The 20,298-nt window shown below is 41.9% G+C and overlaps 1 protein-coding gene across 7 annotated transcripts in view; it reads right to left on the bottom strand.

Annotated features, from left to right (window-relative positions):
- The window catches only part of MYCBP2 (MYC binding protein 2), a 354,939-nt gene that overhangs the window by 302,999 nt on the left and 31,642 nt on the right, over positions 1-20,298 (bottom strand). For all 7 annotated transcript variants that reach the window (XM_074989094.1, XM_074989085.1, XM_074989075.1 and 4 more), the window contains exons 3-4: positions 6,518-6,733; positions 1,022-1,175 (exon numbers count right to left, since the gene is read on the bottom strand). In XM_074989094.1, the coding sequence (XP_074845195.1) occupies positions 1,022-1,175; positions 6,518-6,733 (370 nt within the window). The remainder of the gene's footprint in view (positions 1-1,021; positions 1,176-6,517; positions 6,734-20,298) is intronic.

Here is a 20,298-nt window from a genome sequence, read left to right on the forward strand (position 1 = left end):
CCAACATTAGATTTTTTTAATAAACATGCCGTTACCACTGTTCAAGAGTGACAAAATTTCTCTTGTATATTATTCGTATTTTATACAATGGGTGAATACACAAAATTTAGCCATACAGTTGAAGTATAGGATAGGGGTTTTCCATAGTACTGGAAATCCTCGATTTAAAAGGCTGTTCGGGGAGGGGTGTCCATTAAATCCAAAAGTCTGTTAAACCTGACAGTTTACTGCCCATCCACCGCCCCCAGGCTCCCCCAACCCCTCTCCCTCCCACTAAAGGCAGGGACTCACCAGACCACCACCATTGGAGGAGCCAGAGCTCGCTGCCACGGCTACAGTGCACCCCGCACTGCACTGCTTGAGTTGCCAGATCCTGCTGCGTGGCTAGAAGAGCCACTGCTGCCACTGGAGCCACCACACGCTCCTCCCACCAGTGGTCGGGGCATACGTGAGTGCTGTTTGCCCACATACACACCCCACCCCTGGTGGGAGGAGCACGTGGCGGCTCCAGGAGCAGCAGCAGCAGCGGCGGCACACCTGTCAGTGACGGCTCCAGTAAGTCCCTTACATTTTTGGGGGGGTGGGATTTAGAATTTTATGGGCCCTGATTAAGTGGGCTTTGGAAACAACAGGGGACTGGTGGATGTCTATTGTTTCTGAAGTCTGCTAAATTGGGGTCTGTAAAATTGAGGGTTTACTGTATTGCCTTGTTTAGGTCTCAGTGGATTAGTAATACCAAAAAACTAGCTAGATTTTCTGGTTTCTGTATCAGAAAGCACAGATGATGTCCCCTCTACCCACAAATAGGTTTCTCTTTTACCAAGAAAAGGGGTGAGAGTGTCCAATTCCATGGAGGCCCCAGAACAAACATAACAGCTTATAACAGAGAACCAGAGTAGAAATCCCTTGTATAAATAATCTATCGAAAGAGATGGAAAACACTATCCTCTTATCATTGCCTGCTAATGGCAATCACTTTTTTTCCCCAAATAAATTCTCAAGCAAGAGCATGAAATATTACCTAGAACTTCAGGAGGTTCTGATTGGAGGCCTTCTGGCTGCTGGCCTTGGAGCACATTAAGCAGAGCTTGCAAACTCCTGAGACACAGTGATGGATGAGAAAATCTTGTCTCCTTGATCAACTCAAAAACTTCACATAGTCCAACTTCAATTATCTAAGAAAATCCAGAATAAAAACTCTAACATGTAAATATAAAAGGTCACTGTAGTCCACAAAGAGAAATAATCTAACACAATTCTCAAACAAGTGTAATTTTGAATATGAAACAGACGTACAGTTATTCTAATATAAAATATATCTAAATAATTATTTAATATTAAAATTCCTTAAAACTGACTGTTTTCCATTTTTAGACAGTGTCATGGCTTCAGTACAAATTGTATCATGGATCTCTTTATTCTCCCTCAAAGGTATCCCTGCGGTGACTTGCCTGGCTTCCTGCACTTCACTCTAAGGAGTCATGTAGTTCAACCACACACCCCCTGGCTACCAATCACGTAAATGGCACAGGCCCAATTTGACGTTAGCACCTGTAAATCTAACTTCAGTACTCTGCATATTGGAATTGTAACAAAGAAAAGACCTGTCAGATGCATAGATGAATATGATTTGTTGAGAAATAGTAAACACGGGTTTTGTGAAGGCAAATCATGCCTCACCAATATACCAAAAATCTTAGAGGGTTTCAAGAAGCACATGGACAGGGGAATCCAGTGCATGTAGTGTACACTGGATTTTTCAGAATGCCTTTGACAATGACCATCCCCAAAGGTTTTAAGTAAAGTAAGCTGTCATGGGAGAAGACAGAAGGTCCTCTCATGGACTAATAACTGGTTAAAAGACAGGAAACAAAGGGTAGGAATAAATAAGTTTTCAGAATGGGGAAAGGTAACTAGCGGTATTGGGGCCAATTCTATTCAACATATTCATATAATATAAAGAAAGGGGTAGTGAGGTGACAAAATTTGTAGATTCTACAAAATTGCTTAAGATAGTTAAGTTCACAGAAGACTGCAAGGACCTTCAAATCTCTCAAAACTGGGCGACTGGGCAGCAATATGGAAAATGAAATTCAATACTGATTAATATAAAACAATGCATATTACAAAACATAAGCCCAAATATACATATAAAATGATGACGTCTAAATTAACTGTTATTCAATTAGCTTCTTCATAACAACCTAATTTTCCTTGAATGTTCCTTTAGCACCTAGATCATTCAGTGCCCTCCCTGATAGTTTGTCAGGCTTCCAAGCTTCAAACATACTTTTAAAGCAACGCTTTTTGTTTGTGTATCTTCTGCTACATATTTTTATATTTATATAAGTATATTTTTATACTGATTTGCCAGAGTTAATACTTCCATCTATTATTCTCAAGAAGACTTAAATTTCCAATTAGTTCTTTTTGCCTCTAACTGTCTCTCCTGAATTGTTGTTCAGACATGGAGGCATCTGTTGGTCCTCTTACTGGTTTGGGTTGGTTAGGTTTTTTTGGTTTGTTTGTTTTTGATTTTTTTTAATTATAATTTGAGGTATACTTTTAGTCTGAACCCCGAATCATAGAATACTAGGACTGGACGGGACCTCAAGAGGCCATCGAGTCCAGCCCCCGGCCCTCATGGCAGGACCAAGTACTGTCTAAACCATCCCCGATAGACATCTATCTAACCGGTTCTTAAATAACTCCAGCGATGGACTTTCCACAACCTCCCTTGGCAATTTATTCCACTGTTTGACCACCCTGAGGAGTTAAGAACTTTTTCCTAATGTCCAACCTAAACCTCTCGTGCTGCACTTCAACCCCATTGCCTCTTGTTCGATTCTCAGAGGCAAAAAAGAACAAGTTTTCTCCCTCCTCCTCATGACACCCTTTCAGATACCTGGAAACTGCTATCACGTCACCCCTCAATCTTCTCTTTTCCAAACTAAACAAGCCCAATTCTTTCAGCCTTTCTTCATAGGTCACATTCTCGTCACTCGTTTCTGGACCCTCTCTAATTTCTCCACATCTTTCTTGAACTGTGGTGCCCAGAACTGGACACAATAGTCCAGCTGAGGCCTAACCAGCACAGAGTAGGGCAGAAGAATGACTTCTTGTATCTTGTTTACAGCACACCTGTTAATGCATCCCAGAATCATGTTTGCTTATTTTGCAACAGCATTGCACTCATGTTTAGCTTGCGGTCCACTATAATCCCTAGATCCCTTTCTGCTGTAGTCGTTCCGAGACAGTCTCTCCCCATTCTGTATGTGTGAAACTGATTGTTCCTTCCCAAGTGGAGCACTTTGCATTTGTCCTTATTAAACTTCATCCTGTTTACCTCAGACCATTTCTCCAGATCATGTTGAATTATGACCCTATCCGCCAAAGCAGTTGCAACCCCTCCCAGCTTGGTATCATCTGCAAACATAATAAGAGTACTTTCTATGCCAATATCTAAATCGTTGATGAAGATATTGAACAGAACTGGTCCTAACACAGACCCCTGCGGAACCCCACTTGTTATACTTTTTCAGCAGGATTGAGAACCATTAAGAACTACTCTCTGAGTATGGTTATCCAGCTAGTTTTGCACCCACCTTATAGTAGCCTCATCTAAATTGTATTTGCCTCTTTTTTTTTTTTTTTTTTTATAAGAATGTCATGCGAGACCGAATCAAATGCTTCACTAAAGTCTAGGTATACCACATCTATCGCTTCTCCCCTATCCACAAGGCTCGTTAGCCTATCAAAGAAAGCTATCAGATTGGTTTGACGTGATTTGTTCTTTACAAATCCATGCTGGCTGATCCCTAGCACCTTACCACCTTTCAAATGGTTGCAGATGATTTATTTAATTACCTGCTCCATTATCTTTCCTGGCACTGAAGTTAAGCTGACTGGCCTGTAGTTTCCTGGATTACTCTTATTCCCCTCTTTATAGATGGGCACTATATTTGCCCTTTTTCAGTCTTCTGGAATCTCTCCTGTCTTCCATGATTTTCCAAAGATGACAGATAAAGGCTCAGATACCTCCTCTATCAACTCCTTGAGTATTCTAGGATGCATTTCATCAGGCCCTGGTGACTTGCAAACATCTAAGTCATTTTTAACTTGTTCTTTTTTTATTTCAACTTCTAACCCTACCCCTTTCCCAGTGGCAGTCACTATGTTAGGCATTCCTTCATCAGACTTCTCAGTGAAGACCGAAACAAAGAAGGCATTAAGCATCTCTGCCATTTCCAATTTCCCTGTTACTGTTTCTCCCTCCTTACTGAGCAGTGGCCCTACCCTGTCCCTGGTCTTCCTCTTGTTTCTAATGTATTTATAAAAAGCCTTTTTGTTTCCCTTTATGCCTGCAGGGTGTTTTAAAATAGATATATGCATGAATTTCACTTTTGTAACTGCTCCTTTTAATTTAAATTTAACCTGCTCTCATTTTTGTGTAGTTCCACTTTTGAAGTTAAATGCTACCGTGGTGGTGACCTCTGGTAATTTTCCGCATACAAAGAATGATGTTAAGTTTAACTATACTGTGGTTTCAGTTACTGAGCAGGTCAGCTATATTCATTTCCTGGAGCAGATCCCATGCATTAGGAATCTAAACCAAAAACTGTCTCTCCCCTTGTGCATTTTAGGATTTCTTCTTAGAACAGCCAGTCACTAAGTGTCTCACAGTTTTACTTCTGCATCCTATCCTGAAGTAATGTCTACGCAGTATACAAAGATATGGTAGAACCTCAGCAGTACCAACACCTCAGAAATGGAAGTTGCTCACAACTTTGAAATGCTCATCACTCTGAACAAAACCCTATGGCTATTCTTTCAAAAGTCTGAAACTGAACATTGACTTAATACTACATATGTTAACAGTTAACTGGTAAGACGCACCCTAAATGGATGAGACTTACCAGTTTTGGGTAACTGGTAGAGGCTAGAGCAGCCCCCAGCCTGCTCTAGGCAGATAACATTTCCAGCTCCATGAAGCTTGCTGGGGGCAGGGACACTCCAGCATGGCCAGAGCATCTCCCATCCACAGCAGGCTTGGGGCACATGTAAGTGTGGGCACTCCAGCCCAGCTGAAGCAGCCCTGGCCAGCAGCATCCCTCAGAGCACCTCCAGCCTGGCCAACCTTTCCCCCCACTTCTTCCCCTACATTTAACTGGTTAACCAGTTAAACTTAACATTAACCAATTACATTAACATTAACTAATTAAATTAACATTAATTAAATGGAATTTTACATCCCTACTTAATGCTCCTTTGAAACTTCAGTATGCGATGCTTTTAACCATGTAATTTAAATGAAAAGCATAAAAACAGTTTCCTTGACTTGTCTTTTTCTTTAAGCAGTTTACATTTAACACAGTACAGTACTGTATTTGCTTTTGTTGTGGTTGCTTGTATGTGCTTCCTCCTGGTGGCATACCTCCAATTCCAAATGACACGTGGTTGGCCAGTTAGCTTGTAACTCAAACTATACACTAAGCAAGGTGTGTTGAGATGACAGTTAATTTAAAACCCTGTGAAGTGCATTAAGAACACGAATTGTTCCCCCCAACATGTATTATTTATTTACACTTAATTTATTGAATTTTGTCTGCCATGATGCCCAATTATCTAGTTTCATTAAATCCCACCAAAGTTTTTCTGACATCTCTGTGCTTGCAATCTAACCTTTCATGATAAAATATCTGTACACTCAAACAACTTTAAGATTCCTGTTTTCCAGGAAACAGTAAGTCCAACATTAAAAAAAGTAGTTTTAGAAGTATTTAATTCAACCTTCTTATAAGTAGCATTTAAAGGAAAACTGCTCTTCCCAAGCTCTGAGAAAGAGCAAGAAACAAGCTTAATAGATAATATACTAATTGGTAGACAAAAGTTCACAAAAAGCAAACTTACTAGATTGCTGCAACTGGTAAATGGATATATGAGCGAATAAAATATGAAGCTCAGAAAAACAATGCAGTTTTACCATTCTCACCAGCTTTCCTTTCCAATATCCCATTATTGAACATTATCCTATTATATGCTCATGATTGTATGGCAGAAGTCATTCAATTCTAAAATCTATTATTGAAGTATTTTGTCCACAATCTTAATATATAGAAAAACTTGTGGAAATCAGTGTTGGAAAAAAATTACATTAGATAGGATGGAAAAGCTAAGTGTTTGGAAGTGATATAAACCTTCTCAATTCAGATATAAGACCAACTTCTAATTGCAGGAGTTAAAAAGAAAATTCTCCTATTGGTTGCTTATTTCTTAAGTGACCACCTTTGGGTTTCTTGCAGTTCTCTGAAACATCTCACACCCAACACTGTCAGAGAAGATACCAGGTAAATGGATACTGGTCTGATCTGGTATGACAGTATGTTCCCAGCAACTCCTCATTAAGTAACAGGATCAAACTGAGAAAGGATTAAATACATGTTAATGAATAAATTTGCTAAAGATGTGAAATGCAGATTATGAAATTACACATGAAAAATTATCCAGAGTCACTTGCCTTTGGAAGTTTGAGGGGTGGCTCTTTGGACTCCTCCTCTTCATCACTATCTGAATCCCCGCTCTGCACAGTGTTCTTTGAAGACAAATTTAAGGATGTTTCTTTTTTTTGCCACTCCAAAACACAATGGCGAACATTGCAGTAAACATTAAAAGCAGATGGATTGCTGTGTAATTTGATATCTGGTATTGTTATTGTACTCTCCAAATTTTCTGTCTGAAAAAACAGTAAGATTTTATTTTTCATTCAACATTAATTCTTCTGCATATAAAGTTTATTAAACTTTTCAAATTTTACTAAAAAGAAATAAAGTCTCATTTACCCCTTTAGCCAGTGAGCTAATATTTTATTTTCTCTAGTCTGATGACTACAACTCCATGTACCAGAGAAAAGCAGAACATTCTTCATAACTCACCGTGGTTGGCAATTTTCATCTGCTACTTTCATCATTTATCTTTCTTTATCATAACCCTAAATAAATCAAAGTCTTCAAATTAGGGAATTTCACACCACACCATATGGCATGTTACCTAGCAATAACAGGAAAGTGAGTATGGGATCGTCTACTCCAACCTTAGAACCAAGACTGGATTGGTACCAAGCCCAGTGCCTGTGGCGCTGCCAACTGCTGCTCTGACACCAATCACCAAGAAGCAATGCAAAGGGGACACACCACCAGAACACTCTCTAAAATAGCCACGGCATTGGCCACTGGCCTTGCTACTACTACAGTGTCATTGAAATGGAGCAGGCTTCAGTGCCCAAGCCTGTTGCTGAGACCAGGGTGATGAAAGTAAGTGGACCTTTGCAACAGAGGAAGTGCTTTGCAATGCCCAGGGAGGAGCCTTTTTTTTCTTTTTTTATTTATCATGGCTACTGGTGATAACTAGTCAGAAGTAAGTGACCAGTGACAATACTGCAGAAAGCAGGCCCCCGTGCTGGGGAGACTGATGTCAGGGAGAACAATGCCATGATACTGGTGGATTGGAACTGATATCTAGAGGTAGGCAAACCATACTTGTTATAGTGTGTGGAGCATCAACCCCATGCTGCACAAGTATACCAGAATGAGAGTCCAGGATGATTGGGACCTGCTTCAGCATTCTCCATGCAATGCAGCTCAATGTTTTTTGTGTTTTCACTGACAATGCTGTTCTGCCCTGACAGGTCTTAACAGTGGGATTGCCATCTTGGGAAATTTTAACCTAGTCCTGGGGCACCAGAGACATCACAGGAGCAGGTGAAGACCTGAGATGTTTCTGCACCTAGGCTTGGGAAGACAAAACTGTAGGCAGGGTTGCAGGTCCCGTACCACTCCCAAGAGCCTGTGATAAATCTTTACAGGGGGTGGAGGGGCTAAGAGCCCTAGTCATGGAGGGAGGTTCACATGCCTCGAGGAGAAGTCTGGCAGGCAAAGCCCAGGTCCTTTGCTGCACAACCCCTGAGCCTTCTTGCTCAGTGTCAAAGTGTGCTTTTTATCCCCCTTTTTCAACGCAAGTGATGGTGAAGGAGTGCCAGAAAAATGCCATGTGCTGTCTGCATGGAAGGCTTTGAAACTGGATGTAAGGCGGACTCCACCAGGTGAACCCTGAGGGCATGTCTACACTATGCAGAAGATCATCCCAGGTGATTTTGTGCACCTGGCAGAGACACGTGAAATCAAACTATCTGGGGTTGACAGCTGACCCCTATACTACTCGATATCACAAGGTGTAATGGAAGTCAACAACCGAGTTTCTCCCATCAACCTCCCTATGAGAGGGCACCCAACCAAGTTGATTGCAGACAAGTCAATTCTAGCTACGCAATTGCGGTAGCTAGAATTGCATATCTACAATTGACTTCTCTTAGCATAATCTGGCAATGCACCTTGGTGTGTGGCTTCCCCCAACAACTTACAGCAGAAGCTATGGAGGTCACTCATGGACACAGGCCTGCTGCAGTCTGAGGAGGGCTTACACCTCATCGGGGCAAAGTGCTGTCAGGGAACCTAACTATGAATACTTAAACAGTAACAACAACGTACAAAAGGCCCAAATGCATGAAGCCCAAAGAAAGAAAACAACTAGCTTTTCTCAAACAAGAGAGGTGTTCTGACTGACTACCATAGTGTAAGAAGGAACGGAGAGGGCATGGGCCAGAACCACCTGATATACCACAGAACAAGCATGGCACTTTAGAGGGCCCCACAGCTGGCCCTATAGGTAACACTACGGCAAAAATCTCCGGTGACTAGGCATGTGGGCATATGCATACCTAGAACGGAATTTATATAAGCAAGCACTCAAAGACATATTAGAGCACTTCTGTGCCCTCTCCTATCCCTCTCTCAATCCCTCTGAAAGTTCCAAGGCTATATAAGAGGGCGAAGTGCCCTTTAACACTTCAGATCCCTCGACTGCCAACCCAAAGATCAAAAAGAGCAGACAAAGCTGAAGACAGGGGAAAGAAGGACTACGCAGAGAACTTTGGTTATGATTAACCAACCTTCATTTCTGTGGCTCTACAGCCCACCTATGGGACAGTTTGTCAAGCAGTGCTGAAAATAACCCAGAGGACAAAACAGAGTACTAGGCTAATAAAGACTGAAGCATCACTTTGCCAAATCTACCATCAATCCCTATGGCCAAGTTAAGGGTATAATGATTAGTAAAAGTGTGCACAGAGATCCATTTCACAGACCTGCAAGTTTCAGTAACTGGAATACATTTAAGATAAGCAAGAGATGCTGCCATAACTGTAGTAGAATGTAATCATGCTGTTGTAAGTACAGGAATTTCTGTTACTGTGTAACATTTAACAATACATTTTTAATCCACCTAGTGTCTTGAAATACATGCTAAGAATCAGGTGGTTAAAGGCACAGTTCCCTGGAAGCAGTGTGCTTGTGTGGCTGCTCTGGAGCAATTCAAATGCTATCCTGCAGATTGGCCGAGAGCTCACAGCTTGGTTTTGTGCTTCTATTAGTGAGACAACTCACATGTGCCTTGGCGCATTTAAAAATTTATTTTGCACAAAAACAGAAAAAATCTGCACATGAATGGAAAAGATAAGAAGCGATATTCATCATAGGGTAAAAGTGAAATAATTAGATGATCTTCAAAAGCTTTTATTTCTATCTAAATAATATGCAAGAGCATTCTTGCATCCAAAGTACATAAAACAGATTCTCCTTTATTAATAGGCAGCCCTAAAAAAAATTAAGAAAATTAATTCTCATGAAAATCAAATACCTCTTTTGAGCTGTGCCTATACTAGTAAGTTTTCAAAAGATTTTTCAGAAGAAGTGGACTCTTTCAAAAGATTCTGCAGAGCCTCTACACACACAAAAAAAGTGTTCCTTCAAAAGAATGCACCACTCCTTTCGAAACTTCTCTTCCTTTCTTGTTTCAGTCAGAGCAACCCCTTTTGAAAGAAAAAGCGCATAGATGCTCCGCAGGCCCTTTTTTCCCACCCAAAAAGAGCAGTCCTCACAGGGCCTGATTTTTCAACCCCTGGCCCATTCTTCCAAAAGAGCAGAGGGCTGTGTGGATGGTCTCTTTCAAAAGAAGTTCTTTTGGAAGAGATCTTCCAGAAAGCCTTATTTCGAAAGATCTCTGTAGTCTAGACTTAGCCTTGGCAAAAATCTAGGCTCAGGCTTAAGAACCAACTTATCTTTTCTAAAAGACAAATGGTGGCTCATGCTTTACAACACTTAATTTGCTCACTCTTCTGGCTGACACTATGCCAATAATTAGAGTCATTTTCAGAAACAAATAATACAACGAACAAGGATTCACAAGGTGAGTTCACATGTGAAGTTAAAATTAAATCAAGATCCCACGTAGGGAAAGGTTTTCATAAAAGGCAACACAGCTCAAATAACCATATTACATTCTAACAGCAATCTACCATCAACTAAAAATGTCAAACATGAAAGAGAGCGCTTGAAATATTAAGTATATTAACTTATCTAAAACGCAAAGTATAGAAGCCAAAACTCTATGTATAAGATTTTTGCCTAACCCAAGCCACCAATGTGGTTTATGTCAAATAGTACATCACTTGCTAACAGACAACTTTCTACAGTTAAGCAATATATCCTACACTAACAAGGATTTCTACACTACAAGATTAAATTGAATTTATTAATATCAATTTTGTAACTGGAATTTATAAGTTCAATTTTGATTATCCTCACCTCCCCACGTGCTGCTCACAAAGTCAACTTATTGCTGCCACACTCAATTGGCTACCGTAGACTGTTGCAGTAGTGCATTGTGCGAACCTATCCCACAGTTCCCTCATCCCCGTAGCATTCTGGCTATGCTTGCTGGTCTTTGACATCTTCCCACACTGCATTTTCCTGATTCCCCTCCCGTGTTAAACATCCATTTTTCCTATTGGAAGGAAGGAAAAGTAGGGCATCCACGGAAATAGCAAAAAAATTAACAGAAATCTTTCTTCTGTAACTGAATTCTCAACTGGCCACCCACTGACTGTCCCCACTTCCTGCAACTGTATCCAATCCCTGAAAATAACACAGGAACCCTGAAAAGCTTTAAGAAACAGATGTTAGTAAAGATTTTGAAAAAAAAAAAAGAGTTGCTGAAGAGAGGGTATTTGGCTTCCCTGTTCACAGGCTGTGTTCTCAACTAGCCATCGGCTGACTGTCCTCCCAAGATTGCATCTGATCCCTGAAAATAACACAAGGCCCCTGAAAAGCTTGAAGAAAGTGGGGAAAAAAAAGAGTTGCTGAGGGAAGGGTCTTTGACACTCTGGTACACTATAAGACTTCTGTGCACAGTCTATGTTCTCAACTGGCCAACCACTGAAAGTCCCCACTCCTGTGATTGCACCCGATACCTGATGATAACGCAAAGACAGACTATTCTCAACTGACCCTCCACCCACTCCTCCCTGTGTGAAGGGGTGAAAATTTAGAAGAAAGGATAGAAAAGTCTAGGAAAAAAGATTTTTGTCTTCCCTCCTCACTACACAGACATCGCCAACACAGGAGATGGCAGTGAAATCTCATACACTAAACTTCTAAACACAAACAGGAATCTCAACTGGCCCACCATCCTGCGTTTTTACAGGAGGGGGGTTGATGCACAAAGAAAGATAGGAAAGGTTAGGAAAAATATTTTATAACTGAAAAATCAAAGATTTTGCAAAAAAGCAGCAGGTGTATGCATTGGGCAGCAAGCCCCCGCAAATATTTTTGGAGGTGGGGGAGAGGGCTGAAGGCTGCGGCTGCAGAGCCAGTTGAAATGTTCCAAAGCCCCCAAATATCTTAACCACTGAGGGGAGACTTCCCCCTGGCAGCAGCAAGCCCCATGGGTACATTCCTAGGGGCATGGCGGGGGGGTCAGTTGAAGTAGTTACCCATGGATCTTAGCTGCCAGGTGAAACTTCCACCCAACAGCAGAAAGGCCCCAAAAATATTTTTGGTGTGGGAGCAAATTGAAGTAATCCCACACAACTATCTTAGCTGCCAGAGGAGATTTCCCCCTGGCGGCTGCAAGCCTCATGTGTCCATTGCTATGGGTATGGGAGGGTTTCTGTGGGGGGCCATTTTCAAGTAGTCACCCCAATATATTAGCCGCTGGGGGAGACTTACCCTTAATGACAGCAAGCCCCCAAAATATTTTTGATGGGGGGCCAGTTGAAGTAGTCCCACGCAAATAGCTTAGCCCCCTGGGGAGACTTCCCTCCAGCAGCAGCAAGCCCCAAAAAGACTTTCCCGCCCTTGAAGCCCTAACTGCGCACAAGCCAGCACATGGTGCTGCCTGGCAGCATGGTCAGCACCAAATGAAAGGCACATCATTTTACTATGTGGGGGGCTACCCACGTGATGCGGCTGAGCACATCGTGGAGTCTGTGGGGGAGGGAAAGTGGTTCGTGCACAAACGTAAACTGCTGAGAAGAAGTTTCTTGGCCTCTTATGCAAGCATGACCCCCATATCAGCCTCACTGCCGCATGGCTCCGGGGCTGTGGGGAGAACTACTGGCTCCAGGCAACGAAGAAAAATACCAACTGTAGAGACAGAACCACGACCTTCATGCAGGGTTATCAGTAATTAACAGATGCGCTCACAGCACTAATAGCAAAGAAAGACATTTCTGAGGCTCTCATGCAAACATGACCCCACAGCCACAGACTTCCTGGTCCCGATTTGAAATTCACGGTTTTCCTGTTGCCTAATTTCTGTGCACCTAGAGAGCAGCAGCCAGACAAGCACTGAGGGGCATTTTGGGTTACATACAGGACCCTCTGGAGGCTAATAAATGCCATTTTAAGATGTGGAGCTTCCACACTCATCTTTTATCGAACTTTTATTGAAATTTGAGCTTGATACTACACCCAGCAGGTACTGACGATAGGATATTAATATTAGGGCTCCCTAAATTGAGCTACTGGTATTTACAACGAAGATAGTCACATGTTAATATTGAGCTAACCGCCTTAAATTCAAATTTATCTTGTGGTGTAGATGCAGTCTATGATTACTCAAGAGTAGACATCATACAAGTCCAATTGCCCAAGCAGGTAAGGGGCTGTGAATCTTATGGAAAAATCCCTGCCCTCTTGCTGAGAAGACAGCTCTGGCAAACATCTGGCCATCAGAAAGATGAAGTAATTCAGTAAATCATTGCTGATGTAGTCAATACTGTTTCTTCAGGGACCCCTCGTGCTTCTCAAAGGTGTCTCTGCTGAAACTATCAGGAGTTACGCTCCTCTTTCCTTCAAAATGCAGGGCCACAGGATAAATGATTAGCAGAATGCAGCAAATGCCTAAACTGATCAGATCCAAAAGAGAGAGGGATTATCACCCTGTTTGTTGAATTAATGGATAGCTGGCATACCTTCCATTATGACTTGTACAACCTTCCCTTATATGTGAAGGAACAAGAAAAATGTGGGTAAGATGAACATCCAAATAAGACAAAATGAATATACACTTCTTCCTCAGTGACTTTTGATGGTTCTTCAAATTATACATAAAAAATATTCATCCTTTAAATAGAGTCACAAATCAAACCAGGACTGAAAGTCCAGGGATAATGGAGGCTAAAGTTAACATCGGGAACAAGATTCTGAATATATTTGTTCAAATGCCTTATGACTGGTATTGGATGAAATCCCCCATCCTTTTTCTGCATATTGAATAAAAACACCTAACCCTGAAGTGTTCAGGTATGTCCTCAATAGTCTCTGAGAAGTAATTCTACACTTCTGAAAACAGAATAGCCTCATGTGAACATTTCCTACAAGTGGCACGGGGAACTGGCTTTGAGTACGTTGTCATAATGAATGACAAAGCCCTTTCTTTTAATTTTTAGGATCCACTTACTGATAAAATATGCTAGATTGTTTCCAAAGAGAGAAGGGGAAGGATCCTACCTCGTTTCTTCTCAACTGGAAAAAAATATTGGTTTTATTGTTTTATTCTAATCCAGGTGTGTTTAGGTCTAAGTGTCTAGGTAACTAAGATGATAAACTACAGGAATAAACAACAGATTTGTACTGTTCTGCAGAGAGCTGGGCAGTACATGCCATACATTTCTGAGAAAAATCCAGAAGTGAAAGCTTGTCGGGGGTCACCCTAAGCATAACCTGGTGAGAGCCAGAATGTAACCGGCATGCTGCAGTTGCACATAAACAGGTTGCGAATTGCATGCTGGATGGCTGCGTTGTGCATAGCCCAGGTGAGACCTACGTCAGCAAGGCACTGTAAAGGTGCCCAAGGCTGCAGGATGGGGTGACAGTCTGGAACCCTGACATAATAGGGTATAATTCAGACCAGTGGCATCAATCTGCTGATAGAAACCTGTGTCACGTCTTAACAACGTCTCATACAAAGACTTGTATTTTCAGCTCTGGACCATCAAATGTCAGTAGAAAGAAATTTGTTTAAAAAAAATCAAGGCACTAGGAAAAATAGAGTGGTGTGACAAAAGACAAGTATGAGAGAGGATTTCTTACAACCTCATTTTTCATCCTAATCATATTGACTTGGCTCTCTGAGTGGAAACTCAAGGCTGGGTTGCTTTAAGGGAACTATATTGCTGCCTTACGAGTAATCAGTAAGGTATTGTGAAAGCTGTTTTCTTACTGGCTTGGCATATCTAAATATTAGCATAACCACCTGTGTTGGAGATTGCTCAATCAGAACAAACTAAAATAACGGGGCAGACAACCTTAGCGAGATCCCTCTGGGACCCAGGTTACATTTTTCCTATGAGCATGACTAAAGAGAAGAACTCACATTGAAGTAAAAGGGCTCTGGTTTGGAATGCATTGAGATGGCCCTTATGAATTCCAGACATTATACTGGATGAGTGTCGATCTCTGAGGGCTCATTTGTAATCCTAGTTCTGCACACTAATGGATTACAGTGTCAGGGACTTGCTAAGCCTTGTGGAGAGATTAGGATCTGAGGAGACAATCATTCAGATCTGGGTCCATCATTATTCCCCAACAGCATAAGCGAGCAGCTACAACTGAGAAAATAATACTTGTGGGACTGATGAGAGCCTGAAGGAGAACAAACTGTAGTAGTAACACAGTAATATTTGAGATCCAGAATGAATTTGAGAAATTGTGTGTGAGTTGATATGATCAAGACAACAAATGAAGCTTGAAAACCAAATTTCCTCTTTTCAATGCTGGAATACCGGTTGGTGAAGTGACCGTCTTGCATATCTTAGTCTTAGATAACTTGTTGAGAGCTCTGTTTAAACACCTCCTCAGGTGACAGATTTCCCAGCCTTAGTTTGATAAACACCCCCCAAATACAAAAACCCTTCAGAAAACCCAGGAAGACGTATCTGGGATTTTTTTTTTTCCTGTGGGGTACCCTCAAGCTCTCTTGGAAAGAGCTTGGGAGGAAAAAAAAAAACCTAAGTTCTCTTAATAGCTAGTTTGCAGTCTTGGATGTGTTCACACAGAACCTCCTACCTTCTAAGATACAAGAATCAGATAATTGTCTTAAAAAGGGGATTTTTATTAACAGAGAAAACACTTTGTGAAATATTACTTGGTTCTAGGTGTTACAGAGCAACTAAAAAGAATATTAAAACACAGAATCACTTCCCTGAGATTCACAGTCACAGTGTATGTGAGAAGTAATGTGTGCTCAGAATAGAGAAGTCCAACAAACCCAAAAATAAGGAAAACAACCTGATTGCATCTAACTAAACGTTCTGACTGCATCCAAACTAAGAAGAGTTTTTGGAAAAGCTGGGCCTTTTTCGGAAGAAAACCTGCAGAGCTTCTCCACACAGAATGCGCTCTTTCAATTTCAGATCAAAAGAATGCGGCCCTTTTTTCGGCGGCCTCCTTCCTCACCCAGAGGAGAAAGCGCCTTTTTTCAAAAGATTCTTTCAGGAAAAAAGTGTGCATTACGTCTTGGGGGCCCTTTTTTCAAAAGATCGGTCCTTTTTCCAAAAGATTCTTTTGGAAAAAAGCATGTGGAGATGCTCCATGGTCCCTGCTTTCGAAAGAGCAGTCCTCATGGGACCAGATTTTTTGATTCCAGGCCTATTCTTTCGAAAAAGCAGGGATGTGTGGACTATCAAGAGAGCCAATTGCCTTTGATAACGCTTTTTTGTATGTGGATGCAATCTTCTGAGAGAAGTTTTTTGGAAGATCTCCTTCCAGAAGAACTTCTTTCAAAGAATTGTTGTGATGTAGATGCAGCCTCCCTGGTCTACTCTCACATACCTGTTGTTTCAAGACTTAGTTGTTCCCTAGGTATAGATGTTGCTGGCTTCTCCATGCCTGGGTCTTCCTGGCTTAATTCACATCTCCCAGCCTCTGCTCTGGTCACACAAAGACTGTCATAGGACGGTCACTGCTTCCAGTTCAAAAGTCCATGCTCTCTTGGCTTCCTGCCAAATCACTTCAGGCTTATCTAGCATTCCTGGATACCATCTAGGACCCACTGTGTAAGGTTTTAACCCTTACAGACAAGGCAATTAGGGCTAGATTTCAAAAGTTCACTGTGAAAAAACTTTAGTTAACTGAATGGCTAGAATGTATAGAAAAGGGTATTACCCCTTCCATTCACCACAAAGGCGGACTGTGATAATGTATTTACCACTAGTTGGCCCACCTGGTTAATGTCCCTAAAGGAGTTATGTGCCTCTATCAATTTTTCAATACAGACATTCATTTTAGGGTTACATGTGTAATTAAGTATACTTTGTCATGTTTCTTGGTACAGTAAACCCTTGAGTTACGTAGGGGTTGCATTTCTGCAACTCCCTTCCCCTGTATAACTTGAATTTTCATGCAAGTCAAGGGGAGATGGGAACCAGGGGAGACGGGAAGCAGGCTGCAGACTGGTTCCCAGCTCCCCTGGGCTTGCAGGAGCTGGGAAACTGACCAGCCCAACAGGACTAGTCTGTTTCCTGGCTCTCAGAGTGATAGGGAGCTGGGAACCAAGAGGCAATCTGGCTCCCAGCTCCCCTCTACTCCTTGGAGCCAGGAAACTAACTAGGGCTGCTGCCCCGCTCAGTTTTCCAGCGCTGCAAGCAGAAGGGAGCCAGGCTGCTGCCTGATTCCCAGCTCCCTGCCACTCCAGAAACCAGGAAACTGCTCTTGTCAGAGGCTGTAGCTGCGAGTCAGGCTGCCATCCCTGACAGGAGCAGGGGAAAAACTGCTTGCGTCAGGGATGCCAGCCTGACTCGCAGCTGCCACCCCATCAGAAGCAGGAAACCACTCCTGTCAGGGACAGCAGTCACGTTAACCCAAGACATGCGCAACTTGATTGAGTGTATCTCGAGGGTTTACTGTATTGGCAATACAGAACTGCAGTGTGTCTAAGTAAAAAGCTCTTCTGCTGAAAAGATCAAGGCACATCTTGTCCCGATGACACACAGCAGCCCTTAACTGATGGTGTTGGCCACAAGAATTGACTGCATCCACCACAACGTAACCGGGTTGTGGCAGGTGGGAAAACAGCAATTTGGATTCCTTGGTGGTGGCAAAAGTATTCTTTTGTCTGCTCTTCCTGGTTGGTGCCACTAATATTGGTGTTTGCAAGCACCTTTGCTGAATCTAAACTGGAACTCAATAATCAGGAGGGAGATTTTGAAGGAGGGTGTCAAAAGGGGTGATGATGGGAGTCCTTGACTTCCTCCAATGTTATCTGGAAAGTGCCCGTCACCCTCTTTGCCAGCTCCTGGAAAAAAAACAAAAGTTGTCTCGTACATGATGATCTCTCCAGCGAAGGGTAGCTGAGTAGGGATCGTGGGGGGTTAGCCCATGCACGCTGACTAGATTTGTGGCACAGCAGGAGGAGATATAGCATATGCACAGGCCTAATGAATACTGCTTTCGAAGTTCTCCAATCAGCACTACATGGACACAAGTGTACCTTCAATGAAGCACCCATCTGGATAGCTGCTCAAAGAACAGAATGATTTCCCAGTAATATGCCCTCCCCAGGAGAACATGCTGCCTCCCTATTTACTAGAAGTTTATTCTCTCTTTTGGATGACTACAGTGATCACTTTTAAAAGCTCTGTTTTAATTTGCAGCTTCTAAAACATTTTTCCCAAAGCAATTAGATGTGCACAATAACTGCCTGGCTTGGAAATCTGTTGTCCCATCTAAGCCAAAAAAGAAAACAAAACAAAAAGTCATATAGCTATAGCGTTTGAGGCTGTAAGTCTGACAGAAAGTCAACCCAAGAAGGTATCTGAAACATTTCTACAAGACTAAACAAAGTCTCATCTTCTCTTTAGGGACCTGTATTGTCATCAGAAATACAACAACTCCTCTTTAGATCACGAATGGACATACTTTCTGTACTTTCTCCCGGTTTAGTGCCATTTCTCTTAAATTTTTATATTTTATTTTACCTTGACATTCAAACCATCAAACTGGCTGACAATTTTATTTCTCTTTTATAAAAGGTTTTCAGAACTTGCACATATCATAACCCTTGACATTTGAAAACTTCTTAAAAGGCAAAGATGAGGAGCTCCTCTAGGAATATGTGAGGACAAATTAATTTGCTATGCTTTGATTTAAAAAAATAATTTCTTCCCTGTACTATGGAACCTTATGATTCAGGTGGGAAGCAAACAGATCTGAAACTGAAGTACTTTAAAGAGAGGCAGAATACTAGTAGTTCCATCTCTGAAAGAGCTATTTATTTCCAGCTAAGCCAGTCAGCAATAATATTTTTCCCTTGGATGTGCAGAGAGCAGAAGGGCAGAGAAGACTGTGCCAATGTCATTAGCAATTAACCTTCTCTTTATAGGAATGTGGACCTTGCTCCTTCTCACAGACAGCTGTAGGACATTAGGAAGGTATTTGTCATGACCAGTATATCAGGGTATGTTCAAGTATGGGAGAATTGTCTGTACCAAGATCTAACCAGTTTGAACTACGTTTGTTCTCATATTTGGAGCAGACCCCCAGAAAATCCTTGACCCCATGTGAGAGCAGCCCATTCTTGCAGGCTGGCCTCAGTGTCAGTAACTTCCTGACTTGTCTGTCTACTGGGATCATGGTTCAAATTTGCTTGAACAATGCTTGCCCGCCCCCCCCCCCCCGCCCCCCAGCCTTGACTATTCTCTTGGGAATACTTTCACTGATGGCTGGAAAAAGAGATTGATGAGGAAGGACAAGGGGAAGCTCTGTTGTATTCTGGCATGATTGTGGGTCCAGTGAAGGTTTTCCACACAACAGCCTACCGATCTCAGACAGTGAATGGATACCATCAAAAAGAAGCTGTCCAGTTTGGTAAGATTCCTAAGGATCTCTTCTTTTTCCAGTGATATCAAAACTGTGTAGAGAAGGGCATCTATTTTCTCTCTGAAGAGGCAAATCCACTGCAAAAGGTGTTAAATTGATTGTTCTCAATTTAACTACAGAGCCATGGATCTGCAGCATCTTGAGCGGTGCTGGATATTGCTCTGACTCCAAGTAAAGTTAGAAAAAAAAAGATCACCCTGGAAAGAAGAAGAAAGTCCCATTCCTAGTATTAAGACTCCCAGCATTTCCATAAATATTCTCATGGCTCTTGCTAAACCAGAAGCTAAAAGACCTGTACTGGTAGAGCTGCTCCCGAAGAACACAGCACAAGAAGCATCTGCCAGATAGCTAAACTGGAATACCGAAATTAACATGAATAGGTCTGAAGAATGCCCTAGGTTAAAGTACCCTTGTTGATGGTGACTAGCAGGGATTTAAGGATTCCATCTTGACTCCCCACCCTGGGATGCCCACGTGTCACATGGTTTGTTTTGAGGAACCTGAACTTGAACCAAAGAATTCACTTCTCCGAGGCACCCCTGAATCCATTCCATTTTCCTCTCAACTGTTTCTAGTGGTATTTTCTACATTGGCCAGTGTAAACAAAAAAAAAAAAACAAAACACAAAACACACACCACTACCCTGATAATGGAGTTGGTCCAATCCTGCTTGTTTGGAACTAAGGTTTTTCCTTGATCTTTCCAAAAAAGTCCACTACCAATATATTTTTAGGCTTGCCAAACATCTTCATTTCACAGTATTTTGAGCCTCTTGAGAGCAGTTAGTCAAAGGATCAGTATTGCACTCCTAGGACCTAAGTTCCCCCGAAGCTATGTGTCCAAATGCTTTTCTATGCTTCTGAGGTATTTCAGGTTGCAAATCCATGCCAGAATTCCTTTAGCAAAACAGTGATGCAGCTGACAACACTGTTTTTTTCTCTTTACTGCTGATTCTGTTCTTCTGGCTGAGAGGCCCTTTGGCACAAGGCCCCTGTGTCAGACTAGAAGGAAAAGCACATCAGCATAC

Source organism: Carettochelys insculpta, chromosome 1 (assembly GCF_033958435.1).
Source record: "Carettochelys insculpta isolate YL-2023 chromosome 1, ASM3395843v1, whole genome shotgun sequence".
Lineage (NCBI taxonomy): Eukaryota > Metazoa > Chordata > Testudines > Carettochelyidae > Carettochelys > Carettochelys insculpta.